Source organism: Heliangelus exortis, chromosome 2, assembly GCF_036169615.1.
Source record: "Heliangelus exortis chromosome 2, bHelExo1.hap1, whole genome shotgun sequence".
Classification (NCBI taxonomy): Eukaryota; Metazoa; Chordata; class Aves; order Apodiformes; family Trochilidae; genus Heliangelus; species Heliangelus exortis.
In genome coordinates, this window is record NC_092423.1 from 122,621,544 (window position 1) to 122,638,024 (window position 16,481).

Here is a 16,481-nt window from a genome sequence, read left to right on the forward strand (position 1 = left end):
AACTGATCAGATTACAGCTTGCTGCCAGGCAGTTTCTTTGCCCAAATGGCCAGAAAGCAGCAGAAGACTAAATCCATTGCTTACACTAACCCTCTTCCTCTCAGTTTTCAACAGGTGTTTGGAAATACTAAGCTCTTTCAAAACCTTCCCTTGAGAGCAACTGCAGATAAAGAATATTTTCTGCTTTAAAAGCAGGTGATCACAAGAGAAAGCCAGGAGTTTCCCTCAGTGGCCACTCTGGTAGCTTTCTCCTGCTCCACAGGCAGTTTTTTTCTATTTTGACTTAACCACATCTATGTGAACCACTTCCACTTGAGACACTTGACTGATGTGGAACAGTACAGGGTCTTTTGCTGGGAATTCAACCATCTACACAATCAGACCTTAATGTGGGGAATGCTGAGGGCCACAATCACTTGACTGATCATGTTCCTATCTTTATGGCAAACACAATGTTTAACTACCAGGACCCCTTTGCTTTCAAGATCTGCTTCACCATCACTCACAGTTCAGAAATAACACGGACAACCTGCAATGTATCTTTCCAGGTAAGTTAACTGTTCTGCCATATCCTATCAGATTTCTTTTTACAAAGATCCCTCATATTTTTCTAAGCCCTTTGAGGGTCATGGTGGTCCTATAACATGTTTCAGAAAAAATTTTGTGGGAAGTCTAGTCCAAACAGATGCAGCCTGTCTTGAAGACAACCAGATGTTAACATGGTAACTGTAACATCGCTGTATTTCAGTTTATTTCTAATAGCTTGCTTTCCTCTCTCCTCAGTTGTTCTCAGACTCCATGTTGTTCCCTAATGATTTGGCTTTTCTTGTCATTATACCTCTGTATTTGCCACCTGATTGCCTCCAGTATCAACTGCTGATAAAAACCTGCACAGGTTTTTTCACACAGTTAAATAATCATCATTCATACAGGCAATTTTATAATAGTCTGTTATTTCATTGCAATTCATTGCATATTTTCACCCTGGAGCCATTAGCAACCTTCAGCTTACTTTCATCTGAGTTCTTTGCAACCTGGCCTCAAGCACACAACATCACTTGGAAGTTCAGTCACAGAAAGAAGAGTTATAACCCATCTGCAAATACTAAAAACTACCTTTGTTTCTGTCCACATTTATACTCAGCTGTCATTGACAGCATCGCTTCTCATCACCATTAGCCAAGCCACCATTAGCACCTTTAATGTTACCACTGCTTGGAAACAACAGCCCAGTATCACCCACACCTTCCCCCCAGGAGCTCAGGTCCCTTCAGCTTTACTTCTGTTGCTTCTCAGCAACCACCGTGTCTCCCCTGCTCACTCTCCTCCCTAGTTTTCAGCACCTAATAGCACAACCATTTGCTCAGACTTCTTAAAGGGCAAAAGCTGTGTCTCAGAGTGGTCTTCCCTTGCTCAGTTTCAAATATCCTGGCTCAGCCAGTGCAGCAGCAGCACAGTGCTGTGGCAGACCAAGACAGGAGATGCTTCAACCAGGGAGAGTTTGGTAATCTGCCTACAAAAACTGAAAGCCATTTCTTGCTTTGGCTTCTAAGCAGAAACCTCAGTAAACAACAAAAGGAAAGCGTTTCAGTTTCTGTTTTGAAGTTGTAAAGACAATAGTATATACTTAGGCTGAGGGGTTTACTTTTAAGTTGAAGTTCTTGCTTGATTCATTATTATTATATTAAGTGACAAAGTTTAATACTCCAGATGACAGCTACATGGTTACCACAGTTAATATTTTCAGCAGTGTATTAATATTTTTTCAGTGCAAAAGACATCTTAACTTGCCTATAGAAACTTTTATTCGGTGGTACCTTTTCATAACTAAGTTGCTGAAGTCCACAGGCCCCATTAAAGACTAAATGTTGCAATGGAAGTCCTACCCACATTAAAACACTCAACATTGACACAAAATTTGAGGAATTTAAAGAAATATTCCTCTATTCTTTACAGAGAATGTGTGGACTGAAGTTTTTCAGTTGTTTAGGCCTTAACTCATCTGCAGTCAATTTCTGAAATGCCCAAAAGCATCCTGATGAGATGCTTACCTTGCAGTCAAAGAGCAGTTTTCTCCACTTTCATTTAAATTTCAGCTTGGATTTTGTCCTGAGCAGCAAAAAAGCATTATTGATCAAAAACACAGCTCAGGTATTGAACTGCCAAGTCAAAGGGTCAGCGAACACTAGAATAAGACCTATCATATTTATATGCAAATACAGAGACTTATATTTGACTGACCTATCTGGGCTTTAATATTTTCCCTTGTTTCTGGTGCACTGCTGCTTAAAAACTGAAGTTATTGATTTTCAAATAGTTTGCTAGTAGTTAATATGCATTAACATGTCTGTGCTTCCTATTCAATGGAATGTATTAAACTCCCAAGAATATTAGCATGATTTACCTGTATGTGAGTCAAATGCATAGAAATATACCTTCAAATGTAAACCTGACTCCAACTTACAGTCTTTCAAATTTCCTGGGTTTTTTGTGCAGCACCTGGGCATCCAGGTGGGCACACCAGGAGCACAGACCCCATTTTTAATAGGCTTTGTAATGTTCTACATGATGACAGATGGCAACAGAAAAAAATATTGAAAGAACTGCCATGCCACATACCATGCCTACTTTGCTGGTGGTTTTATAAACAGCTCAGGGGCTGATTTACCAGCAAGGACACTGGATGTGACGGCAGTGCACAAGCAGAAGGCAGCTGCCCAGTGCAGAGCTTCACTCTCCCAAGCAGCACTGCCTCCAACCCTGGGACTCCATGCAGAGTCTGGAACAATTTATGGCTGATGAAGAAGATGCAGCCACACGTGGATTGCATCTGCCTGCCAAGAAGCAGGGCAGCAAACAGAGGCTTGGCTTGTGTCACACTGTCAGGCAGCAGAACAGCACCAAGAGCCCAGCACGCTTCCCTGATCTTCTGGGAGACACCAGCTAACTATTATTTCTCCTTACTTTGACTACTGGGATTCTAGAAGGACTTAGATGCCTGAGAAAGTCCCCTGCATGCACTGTTTGAATCCTAGAGGTCTGGGTAAATTGCATAATCCTGCAACTGTGGCCTATTCTGTGCCATTCTGTTTTGTTCATACAGATAAAATAGTCCATTTTACAACAACAACAAATACAAGCATCTCTATAAAACACAAAAAAATATTTTACGAGGGTGGAGGGAAGTGTCTTTACAAAAGCAGACTGCATGCAAAAAAAGACCATCTCATCTCAATAATCCTGATGCCACTGCCATGTTTCCATTTTTGTACAAACTTCCTTTTCTCCCTCAGCTGGTAAAGCTACACTCCTTTACTTCAGCTACACCCTAACTGGACTCAACCCCTCCTGTCACTTCATTCCAAATCCAGCAAGATCCCTCACAAGCCACACTGGCTGCTTTCCAGACTGAGGGGAAGTAGGAGGGAAAGGGAACATGCTAATTAAACCACACTCGCAAAAAAATTCCACCCCAACAACAGCCACTCAACACACTGCTACAGTTCTGGATAAAATTACCTTGTCAATAGATTAAAAAGAAAAAACAAACAAAACTTGATTGTGAGTCCCTAGGCCTACGCACAATATTAACACTATATAGCTGTTAAAGAAGACACGGCTAAGGATGAAGACTCTTTATTTCCATACACTTTGCTATGTAATCAGTTGGTCTAATTCTATCAAAAAATCTTTTTTAACACCAATTTAAAAAACACCAATAGCTACAAGATGGTTTAGCACCAGCCAACCTGCTGTATAACTGTTGGGTGTTTTATAAACAATTTTTTCATTCTGACTCTGTAACCACCTCTTTTCTGAAAGAGATATAAGCATGTTAAGTGTTACGGATTGGCAATGAAATCTTCCACCTGGTGCCAAAATAAAAGTCACAGGATTTCTTTTTTAAACAAGGCTTTAAAATTTTTTTTTGATCCACTACAGAAAAAAATATGCAGCTCAATGGGGGAAGCAAAAGAAAGGATCAGTGTATTTCAGCCTAGCGTATTCATGGAAAACAATAATGAAATACATATATTTAAAATGCTCCACATTTTAAAAGTTCAGCCAAAACAAGAGTTCAGTAACTGCCAAGACTTTTCTCAGGACAGTCTGAACTGCTAGGATACAATCTAGGTAGAGGGCTAAAGACACTTTTTTGAAAAATAAAGCAGTCAGGAATCCAGCAAGCAGCAATGAGAAACACCAAACTTACTACCAAGATAACATGCAAGTAAAAAATATTTGAATTAAATCCCCAGAAGGACAAAGGCTTTGGTTTATTCCTACTGCTTTGTATAGTCTTTCCAGTTAAAGTTCCCATAACAGAGGGGTTTTTTAATGTAAAAAGGCTCTAATTTTCACCATCCCAAAACAGCATTCTCACTAGAAGGAAAGAATGCATTGAATTTCCATTTTGCCAGAAATCTCTATTCATACTGGAACACAGAGAGACAAGACAGATTCTCATAATGATGCTTGGAAATAATCTGCCCTGAATTTCAATGTATTATTACATTTTTGAGTATACTTAGCATTTAATTACTTGCTTCACCAGCAGTTGCTCATTACACATGAACCATGTCAATCTAATCACTCTCAGCATTTGTAAACTGCTGCTCTCAAACAATATGGAAGATCATGAATTTTGAGGTCACTGTAAGAGTTCTTTACGATATACAGAATGCATCAATGTACTATAATGTAGCATTCATTTTAAACCAGGCTATGACAAAGTCCCTATCTTCGCCATTTGACTGATTATACAAAACCATCAATAGAACCTATTTTCTGGATATTAAAATACAAATTAAACATCTATGTTGCTGAGATTCACAATATGGTGTAAGGCAGCAAGAACTGGAGTCAGCAAGAAGTTTCTATCCTTCATCCTCACATGTATGTCAGTGCTTACCTGCCTAATTACAGCTTATCTACAAAAACAGTGTATCCCAGCAGCAGCCTAAGGAGTTTCTGAATTGTATAGCATCTATCCAAGTGAATGACAGAAACTTTCACTCCCACATTTGAGTTGAGATTCAGTACCCATTCAGGCACCCATTGAACCCAAAATAAAACAATTAACTTGACACCTGAACTTTTGCACTGGCTACTAACCAGTTACTAACTACTGGACAGAGAGATGTTACTGAGATGATGGAGAGTCAGCAAGGAACATTGGGAATTCATGTCCCATGCCATACTCCATTTTCACGTCTAAACAGAAATGATTTGGAGATGTTTTGAGCCTTTTTTCGCCATCACATGAAGAAAAGGCTGAAGATGTGAAAGTATGGCAAGTTCCTTTCTCATCTGTATTCTACCAAAGTAAGCTCCTTACAGAAAAGTATGTGACAAGACTTGTAAGACAGTCAGACACCAATTAGTAAGAATTACCGAGTTTTAATACTAATCATTGAATACATGCATCTTCAAAATTAGCTTTCAGTGTCACAGTCTCAAAGAAATAACTCCATGCTCTCTATTCTGGACCAGCTAGGCAGTCACCAGTTAGCTGGCTTTAACTAGACAATGGCATCCAGGCATGACATCTCTAGAAGCACCTCAGTAGAAGTCTTTAAGCCACAATTTCATTTTCTTAAATAAAAAAAACACCCCTGAAAACCACACTGACTCTCAACAACTAAAAATTAAGAAGTTATTTTGGAAAGCCTTGAAAACAAGGGAAGAGGAGGATCACAGTTGCAAAGAATAGGTTCATTTTCCATTCAGCAATTCTGTTGCTGCACTTCAAGCTTTGCTAAAACCGCTCACACTCAGGTGCTCCACCGGGCTAAAAAGGACTTGGCTGGCCAGGAATGGGCAGCTGTAATTGCCTTCCCATTTATTGGTTTCACAAACAATGAGTTTAAAATGAACTAAACCAATTACCTAATTTTCTCTCAGCAATGTACATGCCTGGCTGAGCAGGGGAAAGGCTGCCTGCCAGGCAGTGTGCTCCCCTTGCCTCTCCTGTGGCCAAAGCAGAGCGATGAGCAGTGCCTGGTGCCACTGGGGCAAGCTGTGGCCATGCAGAAAACAGGAGAGGGACTGGAAACGTGTGCCCTGGGCTGGCTGAGGAGCACTGAAGGACAGAAGAGGAAGATACACTGGGTCTTGCCAGACATCTATGGCAAAGTTTAAAAAATTAAATTAAATTAAAGATAATTTAGTTGAATAAAGATAATTAAATTGAATTAAAGATAAGCATGCTAATGTGGGGTAGCAGGGAAGTTCAACCTTTTTTGTTCTTACTTCCATAGTGTTATTGGTTGGAATTACAAGTTGTAGTTAGTGAGCACCATCAAACCAGGTGTTTTGTACTGCACTAGACAAGGCTCTGAAAACTCAACATCAGGGTATTTTCCACAGTATGCCTATGAATATTTGTTTTCTCTGAAATGGTGATTTTTCCTACTTTTAAGAGATGCAAAGACGGCCCCAGATGCCAGTGGAAAAGTATCTACTGTCTTAACCCCCCCCTATTATTTATTCTGTCTACATTAAGAAGTTGTACACAACAACCTTGTGTATGGACAGAAATCTGGCCTGTATTTCCCAAATTTCAAGTACAAATAAAGTACAGTTGGTTTCAACTATTTCAAGACCATTGCTGAAGATGTAAGAGAAGTGCCACTTGTTTCTTTTTCTTCATTTGCTGGTGGTTTGGGATCAGTAAAGATGGCAGTGGTTGGAAGCAGAAGGGAGAAATACCATCACTACTTCTATCACCTCATTCATCATCAAGCAAGCAGAGCCCTCAAAAATCACAGTATACAGGAGGCTGTGGGAAACTGCCCACACTTGCAGAACATTTTGGAAATGCTGGCTCACTGCTCCTCAGCAAGGCACCCTTGATCAGTTTATCTGCATTTGAAAGACCCCTCCTCTGTCCAGATAGAGATAATACATCAGAGCATGTCTGCTGAGAAGAAAAACAGATTAGCTTTGTTTTTGAGATCTCTTGCAAGTACGTTACCGAGGGGGGGGTGAGATTTCTAAAGTCAGAAGCTATTGTCTAACTTTGGAAGCAGTCAGACAGAGATGAGATGCTGCAGATCCTTGATCACTTTAAAGAGGCTATGGAAATGTAATCCATTTGCCTTAGCATCATGGGAATAAAAAGACTTCACTTGTTTGTTTAAATGACGGGATTTCTGATAAATTAAACCGAGACAGCTCACAGATGTTTCCAACTGCTGTAACTCTGGAGTGAAACAGGCACTGTGAGTGAAAGCTGCAGGGGCCAGTGCTGATCCCTGAGGCAAAGAGTCTGTAGGAGATACTACAAGATCAGAATTAAGCACAGATCCTTATTTCCTCTAACTGATCTTGAGCCTGGAAGCAGAAAGCTCTTCCTTCCGAGGAGATGAACAAGCAAAGAGCGTTGCTGCCAGTTAAAGAGATTCTTCCAAATACACGTTTGGCCACCTTTGTTTACAGACAAAAACATTTAGCAGTTTTCCTGTTCAGAGTGGGAGAGGTGCCAAAAAAGGAGTTTATTTTTGGGTCTGACTATGCAGAAAAATAGTATGACAGAATTTCGTCTCATTATACCTGGAAACAATGGAATAACACTACTAGGAACCTGCAGAAGCCAAACATGACCTTCTCTTAGAATTCAGATCTTGACCAAACCACTAGAGGGATGCAAATCTCGTGGGAAAAGGGCCTTCACAAAGAATCTGAAGAACAAGCCCAAAGTCAAGCACAGCCAAATCAGACAAATGACTGCTGACCTCTAAAGGAGGAAGGCTTGCTCCCTTCCTCATCTTCCTTTTCCCCCTCTGTGTGCCCAAAATGTGATCTCTCATCTTTTCTTCTGCACTATCAAGGTGTTTGACAAACTCTTCTCTGAGTCACCTTCACTCACTTAAGTTACAAAGTCTACAGACTCCACTGCACAAATTTATTGCTACTGAAGTAGCCCACAGAAGCACACAGCAAATTCTGACACAAGCCCAAGGTACCTTAGCACATGGCTGGGAGATGGAGGAAGGATGGAGAGGGGAATACTTGACCCTTTTTGGAACTGATGAACTATTAAATCATCTCACCATGGCTTCACAAACACCATCTGGTTTTAGCCAGTGCCTGGGCACAAAGCATGCTGTGCTGCAAAGGCTGCTGCTCCAGCAGTGGGATCTACCAGCACGGAAAGAGAAATACCTGCAAGACCAACCATTTCTCTCTTGTCCTGAGAAAGTAAGGACAATTGCCTAGAACAGTGGTGGTCACACATATTGAAGTGAAAATACATCCCAAAATGATGTAGCCATTAGCTACGTGTGTTAAAGCAGTAGAAAAATATTAAGTAAACATTCAGTCTTACGACTGCCATAATTGTGCTGCCTATCTAAAGTTCATGCAACATACTACCCAGGATGTTAAAAAAATATATTAAAGATGGTAAAATTATTAACTATATACTTTCAAGCTCCTGTACTGAATACTTGAGGCATTTTGCTTTCCCTCTGACTCTGTGTCCCGTGATCATAAGAGTCTTCTATAGTATGCAGCAACACTTAAACATTATTAGGATCTCTGTAGAAAGGTTTTAGGAGACTAACAGATTCAGCCTTCTGGTTATATAATTGGGCTGAAGTAAAATCTGCTTAAACTAGCAGGACTTTTTCATCTGCTTCAGCTGGGTCAGGATTTTATGGAAGTTTGAATCTTTATGTACTGTAAAAACACCAATAAAAGATCTGTATTTTTATCTACAGTTTGAGCAACAGAAATATGTTCAGTTTCCTGTCTTCATTAGTTTTGTTGTCAGACAACAAATACCACCCACACATGTACTTTTTAATACAATGAGATAAATGTCACCGCAATCATCGTTTGGGATTGGAAAGTTTGGCAAGGTGCCAGAGCAGTGAAAGTGATCCCCTCACAGATTGTTCGGCAACAGCGATAAGGTTACAAATTCCTAGGTGGTCTGTCTGGCAACACACTACAGTGAAAAACATCAACACAAGTTAGTGAAATAGAAGCTTATCACCATAGGAGCTAATGAACACTCTTTTTTAGTCACTTTATAGTTCCTGTTCCAATTTTGGTAAATAAAACCACAAAACACTACTAAGTGTTTCTCTCTTAACCTACCATCCTTCTGCAGTCTCTGGGCTGGCCTCAAGCAGTGGGAATGGTCAGGCTGCTCACTATTTTTAGAAATAAGCAATTCAATAAATCACTTGAAAGTATTACAAAGCCAGTGGGCATTCTAATTCGGAGGAGGGAAAAAAATAAAAAAGCATCATTGCTCAATTCACAGCAGTGTTTACAGAGCAAACACCAGCCAAGACCAGCATGCTTCCAACTGCCCAAGCAGCAAAGTTCCCCTCTTTGAGATGGCCAAGTGGCACAGTTTGAAGCCCAGATCTATCCCAGAGTCTGCTAAGATCTTTCTGGTGCTCTCATGTCACTGGAATTTCTTGTCTAGAAGCTGGAAAAACACAGAGTTGTACTCAAGACTTCAAAGCTGTTCTGCAGGACTGGCAGGCTTCTCTGTAACCTTGGGTCAGAAGCAAAGTTTGAAGAGCATACAGAAAGGAAAGGCACAGATCATCCTTGCATCTGCTCTTGACATAGGACACATTATAAATGTTAATTACCAGATGATGAAAAGCATTTTCTCAGTGCTTTGTTTTCAGATGAAAAAAAAAAAAAAAAAAAAAAATCTCATGAAGTTCAACAAGGGAAAATGTAAAGTCCTGCACCCAGCAGGGTACAGCCCCAGGCACCAGTACTTGTTAAAGTTCAGAAAAGGCCCTGATGGACACCAAGTTAAACATGAACCAGCAATTTGCACTTGAGTCAAAGAAGATGAATGGTGTCCTGGGCTGAAAGTATTGTCAGGGGGTTGAGGGAGTCGATGCTGCCCCTCTGCTCAGCACTGGTGAGGCCACACCTGGAGCATTGGGTCCAACTCTGGAATCCTCACAGATTGCCCACAGAGGTTGTGAAGTCTTGCTCCTCAAAGATAATTCAAAAGTCATCTGGACACAATCCTGGACAGCCAGCTCCAGGTGGCCCTGCTTGAGCAGGGAGGCTGGATCAGATGACCTCCAGAGGTCCCTTTTCACCTCAGCCATCCTATGATAAAGACTCAGCAGCACATCTCCATGCCCCAGTACATTCTGCACAGCTGAAGGCAGCCAAATGACCATTCTCAGCTGAGCTCTTTCTAGACTGAAACCACTCTAGCAAGTAAGTATTTTTCTAATACAATTCCTTTTAAGGACAAAGTGCTTATGCTTCATCTGTGTCCAACAGAAAACAACAACAAAAAGCCCCACCATTAAAAATCCTCAGCAAATTATTCCCATTAATTCTTTATTATTGGAAAGTGGAAAAAAATACTGTCTTCCAATCCTACCAGCCCCAGCTCTGCCTCCAGTAATCCTTACTTATGTATTTTTTTTTTCTTTAGTTGTGCAGCTTCCACACCAACTTCACTAGCCCGGTTTTCACTCAAAGACTCTAAGAAACTGAATAAAGTTTGAAATTTAAAAATTGATTTGGTTTATCTACTTACAAAAACACAAAACTTCAAATGTCTACCTGCCTTTCATCTCATCCTTTAGTTGTTCCACACAGTCTACTATTATCAATTATTTATCTCTTGTGTTACTCTTCAACTTTGCAGAAGGGGGTAGAGGAGTATTATGCTTGTTCTGAGTCTATACACAGCCTACCCTAACAAGACCCTACTTCAAGATCAGAACATCAGTTCTGGTGCTCTATTAACTAGTGGTATTTATAAGAACCTCTTTATCATTTTTAGTCTGAGAAGGAACACATGCAAGTTCCTAATGTGTCTTAGAGATCTCTTCACCATGAAATGCAGTAGTAGTCCAAGTATGCATTTTGCAAACTGCCTGTTAAAATGAATGTATATGAATGCACACATGAAAGCTAAATTAAACAGCACTTTGCTAATCAAGGAAAAAGAAGAAGAAAAAAAGGTTTGCTTTTCCCAAGATGATCCTATAGTTAGATGGAGCCTATACAGAATGGAGTTAAATCCAGCTGCTGGCCACTCACAAGCAGTGTTCCCGAGGGCTCAGTAACAGGGCCAGTTCTCTTTGGCATCTTTATCAATGACAAGGGGATCAAGTGCAGTTAGTCTGCAGACAACATGAAGTTGGGAGGGAGTGTTTATACGCTGGAAGGTAGGAAGGTTCTATAGAAGAGCCAGACAGGCTGTATTGATGGGCTGAGGCAAAATATATGATCTTCAGCAAGGCAAAGTGTCAAGTCCTGCACTTGGGCTGCAACCCCGTGCAATGCTACAGGCTTGGGGAAGAGTGGCTGGAAAGCTGCCCAGAGGAAAAGGGCCTGGGTGTTCTGATCAACACCCAGCTGAAAACGAGCTAGCAGTGTGCCCAGGTGGCCAAGAAAGCCAACAGCATCCTGGCTTGTATCAGTGTGACCAGCAGGACTTGGGAAGGGATCCTGCCCCTGTACTCAGCAGTGGTGAGATCACACCTTGGGTACTGTGTTCAGTTCTGGGGCCCCCACTATAAGGACACTGTGGTGCTGGAGCCAGTCCAGAGAAGGGCAATAAGGATGGTGATGGATCTAGAGCACAAGTCCTGTGAGGAGTGGCTGAGGGATCTAGGCTTGTTTAGTCTGGAGAAAAGGACGCACAGGGGCACCTCATCACTCTCTACAACGACCTGAAAGGAGGCTGTAGTGAAGTGGGTGTTGGTCTCTTCTTACTATCAAGAGACAGGATGAGAAGAAATGGTGTCAAGTTTCACCTGGTGAGGTTTAAACTGGATATAAGAAGAAACTGCTTTGCTGAAAGAACAAACACTGAAACAGGCTGCCCAGGCAGGTGGTAGAATAACCATTCCTGGAGATGTTTAAAAGACAAGTGCTCACACACAAGCCAGTATCCAGAATGGATAATTTAATGGATGCTCATGGTAAGATGAAGGGAAGAGACCAGGGAAGCATAATGATTGAAAAAAAGGAAGAGTCCACATACTTTGCTGGGTTAGGAATGTCCTCTGTCCATATTCTAAATCTGGGGGCAGAAAACAGGCTGGAAGTGAAGCGGCAGTTCAGCTGGACTAAACAGAAGAAAGCACTAACTCCTTTAATATTTATAGCAGTAGAGAAAACATTGCACCATGGTGACAAGTTACCACAAGCCCATGTTCATTACCATCCCAAATCCTCAATCATAGTGCTTTAGTGGTTTACATGCAATTTGGCTTACCTCTACAGCTTGCAGTGAGGCTTGCTCACCATATACCAGATAAACCCTACTTCATTCTCTTCTCTCCAGATCCCCAAAGCCATCAGTTTCCGTGGAGTGAATTAAACCCACTGCAGTACAGTACAGATATGCTGATCATGCCATCCCTATTACCCTCCTGCCGTTTTGCTTTCGGTCTTCTGTTTTCACTTCATGCACACTTTTCTCACATCTAATCTGTTGCTTTAAAATTACTTGGAAGAATCTTTAGATTAAGCTGTACATACTCCATTTTGTCAGTCTCTAAAGAAATACGCAAAAAGCAAAGGCGATGTTTAAAAAATATTAAATTGTAACAGTTTTAAATTTTAATTAAAAATTAAAAAGTTAATTAAAATTAATTAAATCTAAATTAAAAATGTAATTAAGTTGTTTTAAATTTGTAATACTTAACAGTATAAATAATGAAAGCAAAAACGAGGCAGGTCATTAATTATTCTTCTATAGTCAGTAAATGCCTGCACATAGTTACTGAACTACAGTGCTGCAGATGACTTGAGATTTTACATGTACTGAAAGTAGTCTACACATTATTGCAGTCATCTCATATATGAGGCAGACTTATTTTTCAAGTAGGTAAATACATGTGAGCACAATGTTCTTACAGGCAAACATGGTACTCAACGCAAGAGAGAAATACCAATGACCTTGATTTATTTTATAAAAGACCTACTACTTGAAAATATGGTGCTGACAAAGAGTACACTCCAATAACCCATGTTATATGCATATTATACCTATGTAATCCATCTGATTATTGTGCTCCATTTGAGAATTCCACATTTTTTACCTATTAAGTACATAGTGAATGTTTCTCTAAGCCTCTTCTACACCTTTAATTTTTGATGCATTGGGGATACAGATGGGGCCACACCACCATTCTGGTAACTCTTCATCCTCCAGCTACAAGTCAAGCGTGAACAGGTTTTGTAACAATATTATCCAAGCCTGTCACACTTCAGTGGCACAGATGGGGCTGACCCAGACAGGCCATAACCACATCTCCTGGCCTTTGATAGACTGACTGAACAGTTAGTTACAAGGACAGGGTCCAATAACCTAACTGGGTCAGATTTATCCCGTCAAGGCTTTACCAAATTTGCTCTGAATCAATATGGGGATAACTTGTACTTTGACTGCTGCTTTTATTTAAGGATCTTTTGTTTTTTAGTTTTAGTTCCTTTTTTTCCTTCTTACAGGGACAGATACAGGAAAGACCCCATTGGTAATACAGCACTAATACCAGGCCGACTCTGATCCTTTCTCAGGTAATAATAATTATCCAAATGAATACCCTTTAAGCTTCGATATACATTTGCTTTCCATACCTAGCGCACACCTATCACATGACTACAGACCTACACACAGACTTAACGTTACTAGTCCGGGTTATCCCAAGAGAAAAATAATTGCAGAAAACCGCTCAAGATAAAGTAATTAAGTCTGAGCCTGCAGGATCTCAGCCCACAAGCATCCAGCAGGCTGATCCAAAACGCACCGAGTTCAGAGGACTGCCCAAGCACACTTCGATGGGATTTGAATCGGGCCTCTACACAGCATTGCTGCTGCATTCAGAAACTTTTCGCAAACCTCCCGCCCAAATCTCCATCCGACGTCCACCTTCCCTGGCAGGAGCCCTCCACCGCCCTGCCCAGCAGCACCCCGTAACCCGCACACCCGGCGGCCAACACTTGTCTTGAAAAAAACCTCCGCGCAAACGCCCGGGTCGGACACCCTTCACCACCCCTGACTTCGCCCAGGAAAGTCTTTATTCTCAATACTCAAACTACTTCGGGTGACTTCCCACCCACGCCCCCTTTCAGCCGCGCAGCTGCCCGCAGCGGCCCCCCCCCCCCACCCAGGGCTCCAGAGCCCCCAGAGGCAGCTCACCCCCGCCCTCCCGGCGGGCCGCACCGGGCCCCTGCCTCATCTAGGACTTGTTGAACGCAAGCCCGGCCGCCCCCGCCTCCCTCCCCCGCTCGGCAGCACCACTGCCGCCCCCGGGGGCCACCCCGCCACAAGCCCGAGTCCTGCCGCCAGCCGCAGGCAGCCCGCCCGGGGCGGGGCACGGCGGCCGCCCCCAACGCTCCCCCGGCCCAGCCCGGGGACCGGCCGGCCTGGCCCGCCCCGCCCCGCCACCCCCGCTTGGGCCCCTCTGCCGGCAGCGAGCCGAACCGAGCCGAGCCGGGCCGGGTGGTTGGCGCCACCGCCCCACTCCCGTGCTCACCCTCCCCGGGACGCACCTTCAGGTTCCCCCGGAGGGGGCCCTTGCCGTGGCCGGTCAGCGCCGAGGGGGGGCTTTCCAGGCCGGCCTCCTCCTCCTCCTCTTCCTCCTCCACCTCTACCACCACGTCCTCGTCTTCGTCCTCTTCCTCCAGCGCCGCGGCGGAGCCCTCTCGCCGGGGCGGCCTCCAGGCGCTCTCGGGTTTGGGGGGCCGGACCCCGTCCGCCTGCGCGGCCGCCGGCCCCGCGCTCAGCCGCCGACTGCCCATGCTAGAGCGTTTGGCCAAGCGCCGCGCCTGCATGGTGCCTCCGCCCGCCCGGCCCGGCCCGGCCCGCCTCCCGCCGCGCTCAGCCCCGGCTGCGGGCAGCGGCAGCACCGAGCCCAAGGGGCGGCGGCGGCGGCGCTCACCGGGGGGCGGCGGTGGGTGTGTGCGGCGGGAGCGCCGCGGCCATGGGGGCCCGCGGGCACGGCCGCCCCGCCGCTCCCCCACCTGCTCCCGCCGCCCTCCTCCTCCTTCTCCGCCGGCCTGCCCGCCCGGCCCGGCTGTCGGGCACTGCGCGGGGTCCGCTCCCGCTCGCCCTTCCTCGCCGCCACTGGTCCCCGGCACCAAAACCCGGACTGGATTCCCGCCGCCCGCGGCTCCGCCAGGCGCTGCGCGGGGCCGCGCTGCCTCCGCCCGCGGCCGCGATTCCCTGCGGAGCGGCGCGGTGCCGGTCTCCGCCGCCCACCTGCCTCGCCCCGTACTCCCGGGGAAGCGGGGTGCGGGTCCGTCCCTGCCGGTCCGTCCCCGGCCGGCGGTTTGTCTAAATGCTTAAATGGCAGGAGGGCCGGGGCTGCTTAAACGGCAAACGGGACAGGCTGCCAGATGTCTCGGGTGAAATAAAATTATTTCACCTCTCCTCCCCAAAAAAACATAAATGGAAAAAAATGGAACTTTTCAGGGGAAAAAAAGCTGGAGAGTCTGGGATTTCTTTTGAGATGAAAAATGGAAGCAGAGCTATCTACAGCCTGTGGAGAAATCTATCTAGGATGGTTAGGGAAGTAATTTTCAGTTTAAATGGTAGTACTTCTGTGCTTTAAGTTTTAAAATGCCTTTCTGAAAAGTTTTTTTTTAAATTAAAAGTGTCCAAACCAAGCTTTGGACAATTACAGTCACCATTTTATTAGAGGTTTCTCTACCATCTATTAAAACCTCCTGAGATTGAGTTATACTTAAGATTGATATGTGCTTTTCCTAACCTCTTCCTCTATAAGTTTTAATTCTGCCTTTTAATGTTCTTTTTGAAAGGCTTTTTTTTTTTTTTCACAAGTGAATTACAGTAATTCTCTTTTCAATGTTCACATTTCTCCACACACATTCTGCTTCATAGAGATGCCAACAGGCCACACATACACGTGACATGTCAGCATGGAGCCAAGCTTCACCTCCAACACAAGGTTAATTTGTCATGGTCTAAAAGTAATAATATTTATTCTTTTTGGAGTGTAGCATGCAGCACTTTCTAGGCGAGAAATTATACAGAACCCATTCTTAAAGAAGTAATGACGTTACTTTCCATGCTTAACTGCCAGTTGTTTCAGTTTTGTCAATGCAACCCCAGAACCCAGTTGTTTTTATTCAGTCTTGCAAGGTTCCCAGAGCCTGTGGATCTCTGGACAAGATCTGCGAAAGAATCACTGGAAAATTCAAGCATATGAAGTCTTTCAACTGGATTTCCTCACCTATCTAAAAGTGACACTTTCAGGCATTTTACCACAGCTTTGATCAGCTGCAGTGCAATGTTGGGTCAGCCCATCTCACAGCAGAACAGAGCAGCAGTCAAACCCCCTGGCATGCACCACCCCGAGGTGTCCTGTCTTTTCTTCCTGTTGCTGCACAAGTATTTAGCATTCTGATACCTGGTTAGTGGATCTGTCACGGATTTTTGAAGCTGATATTGCAGAAAGGTTAGGTTTGCGGAAGAAAAAAAAAAAAAAAAGCTTTTTTTT

General features: G+C 43.7%; 1 protein-coding gene and 1 long non-coding RNA gene across 5 annotated transcripts in view; both read right to left on the bottom strand.

The window, feature by feature from the left end:
• Window positions 1–15,229, bottom strand: part of ZNF704 (zinc finger protein 704) — a 107,062-nt gene extending 91,833 nt beyond the window's left edge. For 2 of the 4 annotated variants that reach the window (XR_011724586.1, XR_011724585.1), the window contains exon 1: window positions 14,512–15,223. Coding sequence is in view for 2 of the 4 variants with exons in the window: in XM_071737840.1 (XP_071593941.1) it covers window positions 14,512–14,793 (282 nt within the window). In the remaining 2 variants the exon portion in view is untranslated. Of the gene's footprint in view, window positions 1–14,511 lie in introns of all 4 variants that reach the window. The other 2 variants (XM_071737840.1, XM_071737838.1) reach the window with 2 other exon arrangements.
• On the bottom strand, window positions 11,903–14,158 carry LOC139793777 (uncharacterized). The gene is made up of 2 exons (XR_011724796.1): window positions 13,767–14,158; window positions 11,903–12,511 (listed from the first exon to the last, which is right to left on the bottom strand). It is a non-coding gene; the product is annotated as an uncharacterized lncRNA (long non-coding RNA).
• Window positions 15,230–16,481: the final 1,252 nt, after the last annotated feature.